At 33.1% G+C, this 20628-nt stretch overlaps 1 protein-coding gene across 3 annotated transcripts in view; it reads left to right on the forward strand.

Moving 5' to 3' along the window:
• The window catches only part of CDKAL1 (CDK5 regulatory subunit associated protein 1 like 1), a 704381-nt gene that overhangs the window by 358880 nt on the left and 324873 nt on the right, over positions 1-20628 (forward strand). For all 3 annotated transcript variants that reach the window (XM_001375837.4, XM_007487880.3, XM_056823496.1), the window contains one exon: positions 18484-18650. In XM_001375837.4, the coding sequence (XP_001375874.2) occupies positions 18484-18650 (167 nt within the window). The remainder of the gene's footprint in view (positions 1-18483; positions 18651-20628) is intronic.

Raw genomic sequence — 20628 nt, forward strand, 5'->3', positions numbered from 1 at the left:
CTATACCCATTGAACTTCCAAAAAAATTTTTTACTGACTTAGAAAAAAACATAACAAAATTCATTTGGAAGAACAAGGGTCAAGGATATCCAGGGAAATAATGAAAAAAAAAATACAAAGGAAGGTGGCCTTGCATGCCCAGATTTCAAACTGTATTATAGCAATGGTCATCAAAACAATTTGGTACTGGCTAAGAGACAGAAAGGAGGATCAGTGGAATATGCTTGGAGTAAGTGATCCCAGTAAGACAGTATATGAGAAACCCAAAGATCCCAGCTTCTGGGACAAAAATCCACTATTTGACAAAAACTGCTGGGAAAACTGGAAGACAGTGTGTGAGAGATTAGTTTTGGATCAACACCTCACACCCTACACCAAGATAAACTCAGAATGGGTGAATGACTTGAACATAAAGAAGGAAACTATAAGAAAATTAGGTGATCACAGAGTAATATACATGTCAGTCATTTGGGAAGGGAAAGATTTTAAAATCAATCAAGACATAGAAAGAGTCACAAAATGTAAACTAAACAATTTTGATTACATGAAATTAAAAAGGTTTTTTACAAACAAACCCAATGCAACCAAATTGAGAAGGGAAGCAACAAAATGGGAAACAATTCTCATAACAAAATCCTCTGACAGGTTTAATTACTCAAATTTATTAAGAGCTAAATCAATTGTACAAAAAATCAAGCCACTCTCCAATTGATAAATGGGCAAGGGACATGAACAGGCAGTTTTCAGCCAAAGAAATCAATAATATTAATAAGCTCATGAAAAAGTGCTCTAAATCTCTTATAATCAGAGAGATGAAAATTTAAAACAACTTTGAGGTATCACCTCAGACCTAGCAGATGGGCTAATATGACAGCAAAGGAAAGTAATGAATGCTGGAGGGAATGTGGCAAAGTCAGGACATTAAATCATTGCTGGTGGAGTTGTGAATTGATCCAACCATTCTGGAGGGTAATTTGAGACTATGCCCAAAGGGAGATAAAAGAATGTCTACCCTTTGATCCAGCCATAGCACTGCTGGGTCTGTACCCCTAAGAGATAATGGGGAAAAAGACTTGTACAAGAATATGTTCCTAGAAAACTGGTACCTAAGTGCTAAGTATATTTTTAGTATTGATATTTTTTCTTTGACAGTATTCTATTTTATTAGTAGAAAATTGGATATTTAATCAGCTTTACATAGAAACATTTAATTAAGGTTATTCTATTTAACTCTGCATATAGAATTGCTTAATTAAAACACAAAGACTTTATTGTAGGTTTTCATTTTTTCCCCCGTAGAATGTGTGAAACTTCTGACAATATTTATTAACCATAAAATAGATGTACTATACAAAAGTTCACTTAGCAGTACTTTTCTAATAACTGATTACTTTTAAAAAGTTATTAAAATTAATATAAATTGAAATGTTTGAAAAATTGTAGTAGCTTATGCTATAGAAATTTAAATGTGATATGTTTTATGGAATTTGTTCCTAATTAAATTTAATTAGTTCATGAAATTATGCATGTAATTAACAATACATAAATATATATTTTAAAAAACAAGAATAGCATGAATATAATTTGATCAAAATAATTATTTTATGAAGTCTTCAAATTTGTTAACAGATTGTTGAGGCTTTATTTCTGTGATTTGATTGCAATGTCATTTCATTGTGGCTACTTCCTCCAAAGATAGATTCTGTCCTGCCCATTGATTTTCTGTTCATGGGCTCTTGGCCATGATTATGGATGGACATGACATTCAACCCAACATTCTTAGGGTCTTTTATCGGTACCATGTCATGCCATGTGGATGCTAGTGGAATACAGAGTCTATTGTCCTGTTTGTTTTTCTCACCAGTGTATTTTTTCTTCCATTTGTCTATCTTAGTGTTCTGTAAAATGATATATTTTCTTCCTTCTCAAGATAGAGTATATGCTTCTTATCGAGATAGAGAATTTCTTTTTTAGTCTTTGTAAATTGAGGTCTTTCAAATAATGGCACTTAATTAGATTTCCTAAAACTGTGTGTTCCTTGATGACAGAATCAGATTCTTAAAGAACTTGAAACTAATTGGGTACCCCTCAATTAGGAAATAATTGAACAAATTCTGGCATATATATTGTTGAAATGTTATTGTGGAATAACAAATGATGAGTATGAAAAACAAAGAGAAATCAGGAAGATTTATTTGAACAGGTGCTAACAAAAATGAGAATAAAATCTTCATCATCATCATCTCCTTTTTCCCCTTCTGTATATCTTGTTGTATGTATCTTTTTGCATATTGTCTCTGCCATTAGACTTGAGCTCCCTGGGTGAGGAAGCTTTTTTTGTTGTTGGTGGTTTCTTTTAAACACAGTGCCTGAGAACCAACTAGTCCCTTAATTCACATTGACTTGATTTTACATGGTGATAACAATAACGCAAAAAGGAAAATTGCTTTGAAATGCTTCACTACTCTGGTCAATGCAGTCACCAATCAAAATTTCAGAAGATTGATAATGAATCATGCATCCTGCTTCTTGGTAAATAAAAAGAAGTGTTGATTCGGCCACATTCCTTCCCTGACAATCATCTTTCCACTCATTTTGTTGCTGAACATTCATGACCCCTGGATCTCTAGAGACCATGGACAAGAGACTCACACCATCTATCTCTGGAATTCTCACCCTGGAAAACAATCTGCTTTTAAACATTACATGAACTCTTTCCCCTAAGTCCACTAGACATTACAGTTCCGCTATGCTTCACGTTTCACGTGTGGTCTCCAGAATACCACTCTCCTCAGAACATACTTACTTTTAACCTCTTCTTTGAACCCTAACACAAGAGTGACTTCTCAAACCAAGTAACCCTCCTCATCCAATATTCCTTTGTGTGTTGTTGTCTTCCTCTTGAGAGTAGGGATTCTCTGTTTTGTGTGTGTGTGTGTGTGTGTGTGTAAACATACATGTTTGACACATATTAAGCTCTTAATAAATGCTTTTACTTGCATTTTTTCCTTTGACTATACATACACTTTAGAAATGGAGGACTTCTAATGAATATCTCAAACTATGAATAAGTAATACTAACACACCTATTGAGATAAACTAATGATAAATGATAGAGACTCAAAGAAAGGAAAGAATATCACCATGCATTTTGAAAAAATAAATTCAAAAGAGGATACAATTGTCAAATTAATTATCTGTTATATTTAATATATTCTAAAATAAACGAAACATAATAAGTTCATGATTTCATAAATAATCTTTGAGAATTTTTCCTTCATGAAATGTTTGTTCATTGATGATTCCTGATGAAAATGATTTCTTTTAACGTACAGAATAAAGAGGATGCCTGTGTAGTTCTTATCAGGAGAGCAATCACTTGAGTTATTCCTACTTTACTCAATAAATCCTAGTAGCTCCTTATCACCTGATGGATCAAATACAAGATTCCAATTGGCATTAAAAGTCTTTGTAACCGAGCACTCATCTACCTTTCCAGTCTTTTTTACATCTTACTACTTGCCATCCACTCGTTTCTCCAGTGAGCCAAGCTTCCATACTGTTAGAGTCAAATAATAAAAGCAAGTATCATCCAGATGATTAATTTAGCGGTGCATGTGTTTGCAAACAGACTTGGTTCTAGATTCTTGGTAACTAAGACCACCTTTGGTTTTTACCTAATAAATAGACAGTTTAGAGGGACCCAAAACAGAATGAAAGGTTACAGGGAGACAATGAGGTGGAACCTCATCAGTTCCAATGACATCATCCAGCAGGTTCCCAGGGTCACTCTGGGGCAGCAGGTAGTCCAGGGCTGCTGGCCTCACTGGGCACACACCTTTAGGCATGAGGTGCTCCTTGAGAAGAGGGGTCATAAAGAACCAGAAGAGGTTGACTAGATGGGGCCACCTGCCGGGGAAGATGGTAGAGAAGTCCGTGGCTTCAGAGCAGACATTGCAGAAGGCTCCAACGGTCAGGATACCATGGGGACAAATGCTTATGATGTAGTTTTGCTCTGGACACAATTCCTTAGTCTTTGGAGCTCATTTCCCTTTTGTATAGGGAAGGGCTAGGAAATAATCTGAGGTGAGATTTGAATGAGGCCCTCCTATCTCCAGGTCTGGCTCTCTATCCATTCAGTCATCTAGAGACCCCAGAATTCATTATCTTTTCCAGGAATTCTGCCCTTTTAAAACATGCTTATTTTTGTCAAAGGCAATGATGCTTCATATCTTACTGTGCTTAGCATAGTCCTGGCAAAAATAAATACTTAGTACATGTTTATTGATTGACCTCCCAGATTTGTGACGTTCCCATTATAAATGACTCTCTTCATTCTTTATTCCCTATATCAAATCACTTGCCACATCATGCTATTTCTACCTCACATAGCTGTGAACTTAGTTTAGGCATTCATCACTTCTTGCCTAGATTACTATAGTCTCAAAATTCATCTCTCAGAGATGTAATTCATCTCACAGAGAGTAATATCTCTCTGTGCTTAAAGATTTTATATAATTTAGGCTTAATTAGTCCAGGAAAAGAATGAAATTCAGGTCATAATTTATTCTTTCTGAAGGTATAAAAGGACAACTCTTTAAATAGTAGAAATTCCAGATTACATGAACAAAACATGATATCTTAAGATTGAACTTCAGTGTACAGCCCATTTTGGACAAATATTTACATCATAATTCCTTGTGATTAAGATGTCTTTGGTTGAATAGGAAATATGTCTATTAATGACCTGAATAGCCTTCCACTCTTCCAGAATAATTCTTTATTGGGAATGCAGTAGGAAGGAGGTCCAAAAGTTATTAATTAAGTGTAAAAACATGAGAGGCCAAGGCTTTGGTGTTTCATGCTATTAACGCATTCTGAGAAATCCTGGGCCTTTGGAAACTCCCATAGTTTGCATTTTAAAAAATCAATGGACTTTTTAAAAACAATGTTGAAGAAACTAAAGGATGCTTATCATATTTTCAATGCCTTAAGCTTTTGCCCCATCCCTGAATTGTCTTTTTTAATTTACTTTGTAGAAAATTTTTATTATTTCAAAAGTGTAATCCATTTTTTTCCTTTTTCTTCTTTTTTTATTTAGAGATATTTTCCAAGTACATTTTCCAATCCAAATACAATTCCAAATACATGTAACAATAATTTTCAACATATGTTGTCCGAAATTATAAAAACTAAACCATCTCTTTCTTTTCCTTCGGTCTCCCCACTCAGAGATAATAAGCAATTTGTTCTGGACCATACATAGATTATTATGCAAAATATACTTCCATATTGGTCATTGTTGTAAGAGCACACATAAACTGTAAAAACACTGATGTGAAAGATAGTATTCTTTGATCCATATCCATCGAATTCCTCACTTCTTTCTCTAGAGGTGAATAGTATTCCCTGTCATAAGTATTTTAGAAGTGATCAAGATCATTGCATTGCTGAGAGTAGCCACAGTTTCACAGTTGATCATCCTACAATATTGCTACTAATATTGTACATGCTACAAAATTATATCATATATAATTTTCTCCTGGTTCTGTTCATTTCACTCTGCATCGTTTCATGCAAATATTTTTAATTAGTTCTTGCAAATCTTAATAGGTTTTCTGATGTTGTCCTACTTATCATTTTTTAGAGCACAATGGTATTCTATCACCAACATGAACCACATTTTGTCCAGCCATTGCCAAATTGATATATATCCCTTCAATTTCCAATTCTTTTCCACCACAAAATGAACCACTATAAATATTTTTGTACAAATAGGTTCCTTCCCCCTTTTTTATTATCTTTTTGGCACCCAAATGCAATAGTGGTATTGCCAGCTCAAAGGATATGTACAATCTTATAGCCCTTTGGGCATAGTTCCAAATTGCCCTCCAGAATGGTTGGATCAGTTCACAACTCCACCAACAATGCACAAGTCTCCCAATTTATCATTTTCCTTTACTGTCATATTGGCCAATCTGATAGGTATGAGTTCGTACCTCAGAGTTGTTTTAATATGCTTTCTCTAATCAAGAGTGATTTAGAATTTTTTTTCATATTATTATTGATAACTTTGATTTCTTCATCAGAAAATTGTCAATTGGGAATTGGCTTTCATTTTTATAAATTTCACTTAATTCTCTATATGTTTGAGACATTAGACCTTTATTGGGAAAAAAAAATTTTTTTTAAACCCTTACCTTCCATCTTAGAATCAATACTGTATATTGGTTCCAAGGCAGAAGAATGGTATGGGCTAGGGAATGGGGGTTAAGTGACTTGCCCAGGGTCACACAGCTTGGAAGTATCTGAGGTAAGATTTGAACCTAGGACCTCCTGTCTCTAGGCCTGACTCTTAATCCACTGAGATACCCAGCTGCCCCCAGGAAAATTTTTTATAAAAATGTTTTCCTAGTTGTTTCCTGGCTAATCTTGGTTACATTTGTTTTGTTTGTAGAAAAGCTTTTCAATTTAATTTAATTAAAATTATTCATTTTATATCTTATAATGCTATCTCTCTCTTGTTTGGTTATGAATTTTTCCCCTCTCCAGAGATCTGCCAGGTAAACTATTCTATGTTCTCCTAATTTACTTATGGCATCACTCTTTATTTCTAAATTTGAAACTTATATTGGTTTAGGATATGGGATATGGCTCTATACCTATTTTCTGCTGTACTGTTTTCTAATTTTCCCAGCAGGTTTTGTTAAATACTGAGTTCTTGTCCCCAATCCTGAGGTCTTAGGGTTTATCAAATGCTAAGTTGCTGAGGTCATTTACCCCTGTCCCTGTATATTGTGTGTCTAATTTATTTCATTGATCTACCATTCTATTTCTTAGTACCAAACTTTTTTGATGATCACTGCTTTATAGTATAATTTAAGATCTTGTACTACCAGGCCACTTTCTTTCTTTTTTCTTCTTAAAGATATGTAAAGTAGTACTGCTTCTGCAACATTATTGTCAACAGAAAACATGGGGAAATAATGATATTTCCAAACAGTAGAACATTTCCTCTACTTGTTAACTCTTTACCAATGGATTCAAAAGTCATATAGTTTTTAAAATTTTAATTAAATTTTAGGGGTAAAAATCCTACACTTATTGGACACATTTTATACTTCCACATATGTCACTTTTCATTCATTTATAATGTGAAATATTTTATAATATATTAATACAAATATTATATAATATACATAATATATATTGTGTGCTAGATTAGAAATATAAATAAATCTTACCCACAGACTCTGAGAAAAAAATATGTTTAGTTAGAAGAAGCAAAATATTTTTCCCCTAAGATAAATGTAAATTATTTAATTTGCTTGTTTTTAAAGTAGTGGTAAGCTAATAGGATTGTAGGTTTAGACTTGGAAGTCCATTCCCCCCTCTTTCAACAGATAAGAAAACTGAGACACAGTTCAATTAACTGACTTGCCCAGTATTACATAACCAGTAAGTGTCTATGGGAAGACTTTACATCTCAGCTTTCTTGCTTCCAAGTATTGTGTTTAAGGGAATCTAGGGATTAAAAGAAAGACAGGAGGATGTAAAATTAAAATAAAGGTAAACTGAAAACAGAGATAGAGAAAGCAAGAAAAGTGTAGTTACTCAGAGGGGCAGGATAGTTGGAAGCAAAAGTTAATGCCTAGGCTTTTAACTTGGGTTCTGGATTTCCCTTGGTGTACCATTGTACACAGTTCTTGAACTGTTCTATTTATTAATTTTGTCAATTTTAAGCTCGGCAAATGATCATGGCAATACGTGCTTTCGTCATCCATAAAAGAAAATAGCCACATGAACCATATGGAATAAATCTTGGCCCTTTTAATAATTTTGAAAATGATAATAGCTGACACGTATATAATGCTTTAAGTTTACAATATACTTGACTCTCTTAGATAGGTATACAGGGATTATCATCCTATTTTCTAAATCAGAAAACAGTTTGAGAAAATTTAAATGATTCTGCTAATAAGTTATAGTGAAAATTCTAGCTAAACCATAATTCTAGCATTTTTTAAATATTACACTTTAATGACATTTACAGATAAATTATTTGTATGAGTTATCATTTGGAATCTGATTTTAGCTATTGGATTTTTTGAATAAATATGTTTCTTTGTACTGAGGTCATTTTATTAGAGATTTTATCTCCATTTATAACCTTTTGTATCTCATACTTCTTTTAACTGTCATCTTCCATTACTGTACAGCAAAGATCAGAACCCAGCTGTTGAGGTTATTATCTTTTTGGGAGGGTGGGAATGGAATATAAATGCCCTCTATAATTAAGGGGTAATTTATAATTATTTGGTTAAATGATAATGGAATCTAGTATGCAGACATGTTTATATAGTTTTCCTTTGCACACTGGATCATATTCCTCCCTAAGAGGTCAGTTGGCTTTTGCTAGCAAAATTACCACCATAAAGGAATAATGGATAATTTAATGAAAAGAACAATTACAGCAGAACTCAAATAAGATGAGATTGTGTGAATTTTTTTTAAAGTAGCATGTTGATTTTATTTTCTTTATGTGTTTGTATGTATGTATATATGTATATGCTTATTAACTAGGTGGAAAAGGATTGGAGCATTTCTTTCTTTTTAAAAGTTTTAAGAACATACTCTCTAGATCAGTATTTTTCTTTGATATGTTCCTACATTTGCTTCCTATTTTTGCTTTTCCCCTTTGTTTAATTTTTTTATTTCTGATCTAAATTCTGCAGATTTTGTTCTAATGAAATTATCCATATAATGCACATTATATATTTAGATATTGTACATAAGAATAGATAATGCATAATACAACATTTTCCTAGTCAAAATTTGCCCTTCATTCCCGTAGAAAGGACTAGCAATGATATGAGAAATCTCTTGAGCACTAGCTTTCTCAGTATTAGCTGCTTTTTGGAGCCATATACCTCACAATGAGGATCCTAAGAATTCTCCATCTTGTAGTGTAAAAGGTTATGTGGTTTGACCTTCCCTGACACTCTGTATTTATCATATATGTTTGGTTTGCTCTTTAATTGCTGACTGGGTTCAGCAGATTTATGTTAAATAACCTCAACTGAGCTTTCCATGCGGCAAAGGAATTCTTAAACACCTGATTAATTCTTTGTTTCCACTCATCATAGCAGTTCTTCCAAATCTTTCATCCCTCCTAAAACTCTCATGACGCCCTCCTATGACATTCTCAACTAATATTTTTGACCCATTTTTACTGAAAAAGTCTGTCATAAAGCCTCCTCTTTTCTTCCCTCCTCATCTCCTATCACTCAAATGCCTTCTGCCTCTATTTCCTCTTTTACCCCATTTCACATGAAGGGATTGTGCTTTAACTTATCAAGGCACAACCTCATCCCTGCCTTCTGCACAGGCAGTCCACTTTCATCACTTCTCTAGCAAATTATTTCCACTCTCACTGATGTTCAGTCTCTCCCTACTGCTTACAAATATACCCAAATTTACCTCTATCTCAAACACTTTCATTTCATCCTTCTTTCTTCATTAAGCATCCTATCTTTTCTCCATTTTGTGTCTCAAGTCCTCTAGAAGGTTGTTTAAAATTGGTGTACCTTAGCTTCCTTTTTTTCTCATTTTTCTAGTTCAACTTTCTGTAGTTTGGTTTCTGATCTCATCATTCAACTGAAATTGCTCTCTACAAAGTTACTACAAATGTCTTATTTGATAAATCCAACAGCCTTTTTTTTAAATCAGTCTTCATGCTGGGCCTTTCTAAGGCCTTTGATGCTATTAATCTTTTCCTTAATACTATCTTCTCTTCATTTTTTGTGACAGTTTTCCTCCTTCTCCTTGTACTTATATGATCATTACTTCAATATCCTGAGAGATGGTGGGTGTTCTGACTTCTTAGCCTATCTATTCTGTTTCCTCTGTCCCTTGGTGACATGATCAACCTTTATGTATTATTATCCATTCAACTGATAATTCTCATATCTATTTTCTAACCTTGTCCTCTCTGCTGACATCCATCCTTGCATCTCCAATTGCCTATTGGACATCTTGAACTAGATTTCCAGTAGATATGTTAAATTTAGCATATGTAAAACTGAGTCATTACCTCTCTTCACAATCCCTTTAGTCTTCCTAAATTCCCTGTTACTCCCAAGGATGTCACCATCCTTCCAGTCCCCCAAGTTTGTAACTTATATGTCATTCTTGATTCCTCCCCATATCTAATCAGTTTCCAAAGCCTTTCAATTTACCTTAATAACATCTCTTGACTACAATCTCTTCTGTCCTCATATAGCCACCACTCTTGCACAAGTCCCCAACATCTTATACTTGGACTGTCTTAATAGCCTTCTGGTAGGTCTGCCTGTCTCAAATATCTCCCCACTTCAGTCCATCATCCATTCAGCCATCAAATAGTTTTCCCAAAATGCAAGTCTGACCATGTCACTCCCCTTCTTCCTAAACTCCTTAGTCCCGTGGTGACAAACCTGTGGCATATGTATCCGAGGGGGCTCTCAGAACGATCTCCGTGGGCACACGCTAATTTACCCCATGGGGCAGAGAGTTTGCTAGAGTTGGTTACTAGTAAGCCTGCTCCCCTCCCTCTCACCATAGGCGCCTGAGGACATTTCTCACATCGCTGGCCCCTCTAAAAAGTTCTCCATTACTGGCCTGGTACATTGTAGGTACTTAATAAATGTTTACTGAGTGACCATAACTTAAAAAGAATTCCTTATTTCAACATTGCTGGCAAGTGATTATCTACTCCACTTGAAAACTCTCAGTGAGGGGTAACCTAGTAATCCCAAGTCAAAATTTATCAGCTCTCTATATAAAAGACTTTCCAGAGGTTAAAACCTTTCATTGTAGCACTACATGGAATCATAGAAAATTTAAAATTAAGCAGATTCCCATTATAAATTATTTTATTTAAATTTTTTTGATGTCTTTCATAATTATAGTCATAAATTTCCCAGTTACTGTTTAAAATTATTAAAAAGAGGAGTGAAATATATATTGTTCATCAAATTTAATCAGTGTAATAAAATTCAAGCATTTTAATCAGTGTTCCACTCCCATAGTATCCTACCACTGCAAATTAGGTGGGGATGTACTTTATTACATATCTTTGAAGCATATTTGTTCATTATTATTTCACAGGATTCAGTTTAAAGGGTTTTCTTTTTATTCTTTGCTTCTGCAATACATTTAGTCATGTTATTGTTTGCTTAGTTCTGATTATTTGGCTTTTTTTAGTTAAAACAAATCTTTCCATATATATTTTTCCTTTTAGCTTTTTTTAATAGCATAGTAATTGTGGCATAAAAATTTTATTACATCATTGTCCCATAATTTGTTTATCTCTTAACAGTGGTTATAAATAACCAATAATTTAATTTAACCAACAATCAGTGGACATCTTCTTTTGTTTTTAGTTTTTTTTCCCCTAACAAAAGGTGCTACAGATATTTTGGTTCATATGGAATTATATGGAATCTTTCTTTTTGTCATTGACCTCTTTTTGGTATATGCTAAGTAGTGGTATTTTGGGGTCAAAGATATGTATATTTTAGACACTTTCTTTGCATAATTCCAAATTGCTTTCCAGAATGAGTATGCCAATTCATGGCTCCCAACAGCAAATGCATTAGTGTGCTCAGCTTTCCATAACCCCTGGAATGCTGACTTATTTCCATCATCAGTGTTTTGTCATCTTTGCCAATTTGCTATGTGTCAGTTGTTTTGATTTGCATTTCTTTTATTACTAGTGTTATCAAACAGATCAGATAATGAGATTTCAGAGTTCATCAATAGAAAAGCAAGGAACATTTTTGGGTGAAGGCAAGATTCAAAGGATGACCTTTGAATTCTCTGAGGAGATTCCTTCCAACTTTAAGAATCTGAAATTCTTTTAAGTTATATATACAAATTTAGTCTTTTAGATTATAATACTTCTTTTAAAAATTGTTCATGTCCTTTGGCCACCTATCTGCTTAGGAACAGCCTTTGATGACATACAGTATGTGAAATGTCATGTCCACTAACTCTATCTCAGACCTAAGTCCTGAATCTTTTTCTCATGGAATCAATTATAAAAATCTCTGTTGGACATCGAGGTAGTACAATGAATAGAGTACAGAACTAAAAACAGTATGATCTATATTTGAAACCTGACTTAGACACATAATAGCTTTGTGACTCTGTGTAAGCCACTTAACTTTTCTGCTTCAGTTTTCTCAACTATAAAACTAGAGATAATAATAACATATGCCTCCTAAGATCGTTGTAAGGATACAATGAAATAATATCTACAAAGCACTTTGTAAACCCTCAAGTGCCAGATATAAATGCCAGATGCTATTATTATTCTATTCCACTCTGGTTTCTCTATTCAACTATAGTTTCATATCAACCATTGTCTTTTTGGCATTTCCAATTTGATATCTCATTCAGATTTCAAATTCATCATGTTCAAAATGAAATTCATCTTTCCCAAAAATCTCACTCCTTCCAAATTTTCCTTTTATTATTCAAGGCACTACCTTGGTAGATAATTTTTCAGAGAGCTTATGCATTTTGTAGTTGCTTTCATTAGCATTTCTTGTTTTTTATCCTTCCCGACTTTTATTGTTGCTATTTTGGAACATTTATTTCCTGTTTTTTCTGAAGTTATTAGTTTTCTCAGATTTTTTGTTCCTCTGGGATTTTCTAAGTAAATTAACATATTTTCAGGAAATAGGGAAAATTTTTTCTACTTTTTACTTATCTTTATATTGTTAACTTCTTTTTCTCATTTTATAGTCATTGTTAACATTTGTAAAATTTTTTTCAAAAATACCAGAGAAAAAGGGCCACCCTGCTTTATGCTAATTTGACTGAGAAAGTTTCTAGTGTTTCTTTATTACTTTTAATTTTAAATATATACTTTTTACAATATTTTAAAATTTATTCTATGTTTGTACTTTAGGTAATTTTTAAAAACATAAATTAGAATTATATTTTATTAAAGGCTTTTTTTTTGCTTCTACTGATATAATTGTGTGCTTTTGGATGTTTTAGTTTTAATATGGTTATCTAAATTATATTCTTAATGTTTAGTCATCCTTGCATAGTTTGTATAAATCCAACCTTATTAGAGAAAAATGTTTCTAGATAAATTGCTGTAATATTTTGGTAAAATTTATTTAGATTTTTGAATTAATATTCATTAATGATATCAGTTTATGTTTCTATTTTTGTATCCTTCTTGTCTTTAAGTATTAAGACTATATTTGACTCATTAACATAATTTAATAGTATATCTCCATGATTGTTAAGATAATTTGTATAAATCCATCTGGATCAAAGTTCCCCCACTTTCTATTGAATTTCCTTTAAATATAGTTCAATTTTCCTTTCTCAAATTGGATTATTTATGATCTCTATTATATGGTGTTCTTTTACTTTAGGCCATCTCTTACATTTGTATGTAATATTTTGTTTAATTTTTACCTTTCCTGACTCATAACTATTTATAGTAGGTGCTAATAATTTGTATATCTTTTCCCTTTTGTTAATTTTATTTTGTCACTTTGATTTTCCTTTTTTAAAAATCAAGTTAGTTGAAGATTTATCAATTTTTTAGACCTTTCAATAAACCAGCTTTTAGTTTTATTTATCAATTTTATGATCATTTTGTTTTCTAAATCATGTTCTTCTAATTTGTACCTTTTGTATTTTGTGCTTATTTTGGGTCATCTGGTTTCTTCAATACTAGTCTTGTTTTTGTTTTCACCTTAAAATAGATTACACCCACTTTCCCCTTTCTTTTCAATACAGTATACTAAATAAGATAAGTTATCATTGTCTCTTCTGTTTCCTATGGGAATTGTATCCATTACGCACAAACCAAGCTTCAGGCCTGTTTCTTGAAAAATGCTGATCATTCATTACCAGTCAAAGAATATTATTTAAAACAATTAAGACTTTCTGTTGACCCTTCTCATCTATGCTAGGTGTTTTCAGCTCCCAAGTTTGATATACATGTTATCCCTAAAGTGTTATTGCAGTTTTAAAATTATTAAATGTATGTTTTCCTTCAGTGACACTCTGAGGTTCTAAGCTTTAAGGGTAAATGTTTGAATATAACTGAACCTTTTCCTGGTTCTTTGCCTTATTACTATTATCATCATTGCTTATTGGTCCCCCATCTTATTCTGTTCTTGTGTTTGAATTTTTGTGTTCTGCCTGTGAGTTCAGACGAAACCATACTTCATGAAAAGACTAGGCCTTGCTTGTGGATAATGGAATTAGATTTACTGTTTGGCCCCAGAGTAGAGAACTAAGAGCAATCCATCAGTGATTCAGAGATGTAGATTTTGACATGATATAAGGAAAAAAAAACTTCTTAACAATTAGAATGTTCCAAAAGTGGAGTAGCCTTCGTTGAGAAGTGCATTACTTCTTGTTGAAGGGCCATAACAGAGGCTAGATGATTCAATTGTCAGTCAAGTTGTAGTAAGGATTTATTTTTCCAACATGCATTTGGAATAACTTGCCCTTGTAATTGCATCTAATTCTGAATTTTTGTGATTTTGTGATTTTGTTTATCTACCATTCCTTGCAAAGTAAATCAGCTAATGGGCCTTTTGTGGATACATTTTAATCCACCCAAGGTAAGGAATAAAACTTAACTGAGTTATAGACTAGAAGGAAGAGAAGAGGAACCCAGGGCAAAGGTTCAGATCATAGTCATCAGAAAGATTCCACAGCACCCCAATAATGGAGGGGATAGAATACGGCTCACATTCAGCCTCTAAAAGAGAAGCATTGCTGAACCTCATGTGAAATCTCATGATCTTTGCTTTTGGCCTGTTTTGAACAAAAGTTGTTAAACAGTCATGTGACTTTGCCTCTTTATTATTGCTTCAGATAGGTGTGCTCCTCAGTGGCAGTGAGGTGATGGCTGTAAGAACTAACAAAGAGAAAGACTTGATTTCAAGTTCTGGCTTTCCTTAGATGAGCTATGTTATCTTACTTGAATTTGAGTTGACTAAATTCTGATTTCTCTACTTCCCTAACAGAATTGTTTTGAGGGAAAGGACTTTGTGAACATAGATCTACATTTGAGCAAATATTAAACTTCTTTTTGAGTCTGGGTTATGTCTTCTTCCTTATTATTTATTGTCTGTGATTTCACTTTGGTTGTCATGTTTGCCTAAAAAAGCAGCTCCCTGTTTTTCCACACCTTTACCATACTTCATTCTTCTCTTTGTTCACTTCACGCCATCCTTGTTATCCTTTCTCATTTCCTGCTTTAAATTTGTTGTAAGTTAGGAAACTAAATAATAAAAGTTATAAAAATGTACCCCAAATTGGTCGATATCCTTTGAGTGTCAGCCTGAGTTTCTATTTAGTAAGTAAAATATTTGTGCTTCAATGTGTTGCTTTTGTTTCATCTGTTTTGTACCCAGTGCCCTTTTTCTTTGAGATTTTCACCTAACTGAAGTGTATAACTCTCAAATAAATGGCAATGCTTATTACTTGTTAATATACTTTTCTGAGGCAGTAAGAAATGTAATAATATATTTTCTTTTGGATTTTTCCTCCTGTTATCATAGAATGAGGGCTTTTTGTCAGTTTTGATGCTCTAGACCATTTAATCAACTCTCAGCAGTTCAATGAACTGGTATTTGCTGAACTAGATATAAAGTATCATATTAGGAACTGTGGATTAAACAGAGAATATAACATTTTCATGAATTTATTCCTATGGGCAAGAAGTCTTATATCAGATTTATAGAATAATAATTTTAAAGAAGATATATGTATTAGATTATGGATAATTTCTATATTTCCTGTGTTTACAAATATTTCCCTTCTTCCATCTCAAAGAGCCATCTCTTTATAAGAAAAACTTTAAGAGAAACCAAAAAAATCACTTCAGCAAAACTTAGCAACACCTTAACCAAGTTTGACATATGCAGTGTTCCACACCTGTAATTCCCCCAAATCTGCAAAGAAGGGAGAGCAATGCATTCTCCTATCTTTTTAAAGAAAAGATTGGGTTTGATGCCAGAAATATACTGTTACCAAATTAGATCTTATCTAGATGGCCTAAAGATAAGGTTATCTTTTTGTGCTAGGATTGAATTGGGAAGAGACAGTTCTCTTGAAATCCAGTGGTTTCATATTGTGTATGCACTCTCCTATTTCATTTTACCTCCTATATACCAAGCATTTTAACAACCTTGATCTCAGAGTCATCAAGACAGTTATTCTTGTTGTTGCTGATTTACTACTACAGCTGCTTCCTCTTTATGTGATTTAATTTGAAGTTTCAGCCCACCAGGGGGCTATTGGTCCCCACCTAGGCAGCTTTAAAAACTGGCTGCTGTTTTCTGAAGAGATGTTATTTCCATTCCTATTCATAATGATTTTCCCCCTTCTATATTCATCTAGCAAGGCAGTGTTCCAGCAGTCCTGTCTCTACATAAGGCATAATGTAGAACCATTTGGATGGAAAAAATTATAAATTAAAATTATTCTATTTCTTTTAAAATATTCATATTGTGTTGCTCAAATGCCAGTAACTGGAAAATTGTGGATAATGTCCTGTTTTTATGACCTCTTTCACTGTTTTAAATCCATTTTTTATTGTTGCTTAGACATCTCTTTTCCATGGGATAGAATTTTTGATGGATAATATTTTACAATTGTTCTGTATGTTTCCAGTGTCTGGCAGTACATGTCCAGTTAGTATATTGTCCTCTGTACTTGGGGGGGGGGGTGGACAATAAACAGAAGTCAGTTTAAAAAAATAATTTTCTGATAAATAAAATATTTTTGATGAAATGGCTACAGAGATAGTCTATAAATATGCTAGGATGGTTATTTGGAGGTTAGAATTTGATGTGATGAATGGAGATAATTTAAGATTTGTCTTTTGCAACCAAATCTTTAGTACACAACTATGAAAAGCAATTTGTGCCCTCAAGAAAGATACTGATTTTCAAGGCTTAAAGAGTTCTTTAAATATTTCAGTAGACTTGTTTTTACTCTCTTCTTCTTTCATCTTGTTATCACTGTGCCTTGAATTTTAGTGAAGTTGCAAAATTTCAGTTCATCAATTCAATGCAGAAAAATATTTGATTAGAAAGTAAAAAGTACTGGTTAGCAAAAGATCTTTCTTTGGGTTTAGGGTAATTTATAATTTTCAAAGCAGAAAGATAATCTTAATACCTACCCAAAGAAGAATATGTCTTGTGGTGATGACCTAGAAGAAAAAAAATAAATAGTAAAATAAATGTCTATTTTTTTTCTTATTTCATAAGTAGGAATTGTGATAATAACATCTTAGCTTATGTTCATTATTGTTTCACCTATCACTTGGAACTAATTAAAGAATGGGAGTGCCTTCATTTTGCTGTCAGTTTGTCTTTTCAAACTTCATATAAAGAGCCCTTTGCTATGTTTTTATTTGTCATTTTAGAAGACCAGGATAATTTAAATTTTGTGTTTTTAAGATTCATCCTATTTAAATCACAATCATTAAAATACTCATGCATACTCATTCAGCTTTAATAATACTTATTGAAACTGATTTTCTAGGTATTTTCTGTTTGTTAAAAAAACAGCAACAAATCTTAAAGTACAGCTGTATGTTGATACTCAGTTACACTATCCATTTTTCACATTTCAAATTTAGGTTTTATGTATCACAGAAAACAAGATATCAGCACCCTTTTTAAATGCTGCTTTAATATTTTTAAATATGATTAAGAGAGTAGTCTAGTCTTCTCCAACCCCATTCTATTTTGATGAGAGGATGTTATTGCAAGCTGTAATGTTCAGTCAGAATTCTTTATAACAAAAAACCAAATATACTATTTCCTACTTTCTGATTGATGAAAAATAGGATGTAAGCTGTCAGGAAACAGGTTTTCCAACACAGCCACTTAGTTTGCCTCACAGACCAACCTTTTGAATGCAATTGTTTAATATAGTGCTCTTAATTGAATAAAGAATACAGATTAGAATAGTTAGTTCAGAACAAATGAGGATCTTTATCTTTAACATTTGGTGTGTTAGACCTTTAACTATTCTTGACATTTTTCCTAAGGTTGTTGACCAACTGATTAGTCAGTTAAAGCCTGATAGTATCTATTTCTCTGTACTGCTAGCTTTAGCAGCATTGCCCCTGAAGTTCAATAAAAGTGTGACTAGTCCTGATCGAAAAGCTATGGAAGAAGCACAGTTGTACTGATTGGCTGTGGATGTTAATCACTCTACAGAACATAGTGATAATTTATAGCATTGTTGTAGCACTGTGGTGTTCATAAAATGAACTTAATAACCCAAAGCTACCCTTGGGAATAGCTGCATTTTCTCTGCAATTGAATACCCAGACTGGCTACATAATAGTCTTGCAAAATATGGAATTAAAAAGAGTTAGCAGCTGTATTATAAAGTAAACATCTCTGCAACAGATTTTTAATGATCTCCTTTTATTTACAGAGGGTGTCTGTGAGATATGGCTGACCAGCGAAGATACAGGGGCTTATGGCAGAGATATTGGCACTGACCTCCCTACACTGCTGTGGAAACTAGTTGAAGTGATTCCTGAGGGAGCTATGCTACGACTTGGCATGACAAATCCACCCTATATTTTAGAGCATCTGGAGGTAAGGAAAAAGGGATCATTAACATACTGACATAGGCATTAACCATTCCAGGCAATGTGGCATCCTTAGTACATTGAAAAAAGTGTCATTTAAAACCTTTTTGGATTTTGTGGTCTTAGGTTGCCAGTCATGAATTTAGGGAATCCCTAAGCCACTTCCCAGCCCAGCTGAATGTTTTATTTTTTGGTTCCTCAACATGAAGTAAGATGCCAAGAGTTTGTTAAATTTAATCTTTTGTTACATTTTTTTATTTGATTTTTAGAGTTGTACAACTTTCTATCTAATTTTAGACCCCATGCCCACATTTTCAGACATCTCATGATGACTACTAGTCATTTGAATTTATTTCAAGATGAATCTTTTTTTTAACTCCTTACCTTCCATCTTAGAATCAATACTGGCTGTTGGTTCTAAGGCAGAAGAGTGGTAAGGGCTAGGCAATGGGGGTTAAGTTAAATGACTTGCCCAGGGCCACATAGCTAGGAAGTATCTGAGGCCAGATTTGAACCCAGGACCTCCTGTCTATGGGCCTGGCTCTTAATCCAGTGAGCCACCTAGCTGACCCCTCAAGATTAATCTTGACTGACTTGACATCTAAGTAAATGTTGTGTCCTCCATTACAATGTAATTTCCTTGAGTGTAAAAATGTTTTTTTGTTTGTTTTATTTTTTTAATATGCTTTGCTTTTAGCATACTGAGTCACTCATCTAAAAAAGTTCTCTTGATCTAGCTCCTAAAGTCAGAGGAATTTTATTAGTAATTTTAAAAACTATTGAATTTAACTGATTTGATCACAAAAACTACAGGACAAATAAAAAATTATTTAACTCTTAAAAATATCATCTCTTGGACCATATTTTTCATTTATTGAAGGCTTGCCTAAAGTTGTATATTCTTAGGCTAAGAGATGCAGTTTGGCCTCTAAGGAATTAATAATCAAATTCAAGGAAATGAGGAATGGATTGACTTCAGAGGTACCTAACATTTTAATGAAGAAGAACAACTTTGAATTCTTCAAAGTTCTTTGAATCTTTGAAAATACCCTTAAGAAGCATGATTCTGATGGTAGTGTGGCTGTCTCCAGAGAGACAGGACAGAATGACAGCTTCTTTCCTCATAACCCTCCCCTTACTAAAAGTGCTCTTGAGGCATTGGAAATTAGATGTGGTGACAGTTCGTGCCCTGTGTTTGATTGGTTTATGCTCTATGCTAGAATTTGACAGATTTTTTTTATCCATTTGGGGTATTCTGGTTTATATATTTTAGTTAGTGAATGAATGGATGAAATAATTTGTATTTTTTAGCCATTCTAAAAGAAATAAATTTAATTTGGAATCTGCCGAGATATTTGTAGCAATTACCAAGAAGCTTGATATCTATTTTGTGGCCAGTCATATTTATATTATAGAAATTTGATTACATGGTATATTCAGAGGATCTATAATTTGTTAGCATTGGGAACCCAGGTGAGAAGTAAAAAAATTCAGAACTTCTTTCACTATACAACTTGCAATCCATCTGTAACTTAGTAGTAGAAAATTCTAGCACCTTTCCTATGGCACTTATTGGTGATATGTTCAAGAGCATATAGTAATTAATAAGTAATTAAAATAATGAGTTAATAAATATTAATAAAAGCAGTGAATAAATAAAATTGAGATTTTATTTATTCTAAGTCTATAATTGTGTACCTTTTTTCAATACATTATGTGCTTTCATGCGAAAGCTAGGTAGTTGAGGGCGTGGATGGCTAGACATAGAGTGAGAAAGACCCAAATTTAAATTCCACCTCACATACTTTCTAGCACTGTGGTCCTAGCTGAATCACTTAAGGTCATTCAACCTTAGTTTCCTAATTTGTTAAAATAGATATGCTGATGTTCAGAAATTTGATTCATAGGAATATTACTTAACGATTAATTGAATCCATTTAAGTACTTAGTTTTGAAAATAAAATTTAGTACAATTTTAAAAACTT

The sequence above is a fragment of the Monodelphis domestica genome, chromosome 3 (genome assembly GCF_027887165.1).
Source record: "Monodelphis domestica isolate mMonDom1 chromosome 3, mMonDom1.pri, whole genome shotgun sequence".
Classification (NCBI taxonomy): Eukaryota; Metazoa; Chordata; class Mammalia; order Didelphimorphia; family Didelphidae; genus Monodelphis; species Monodelphis domestica.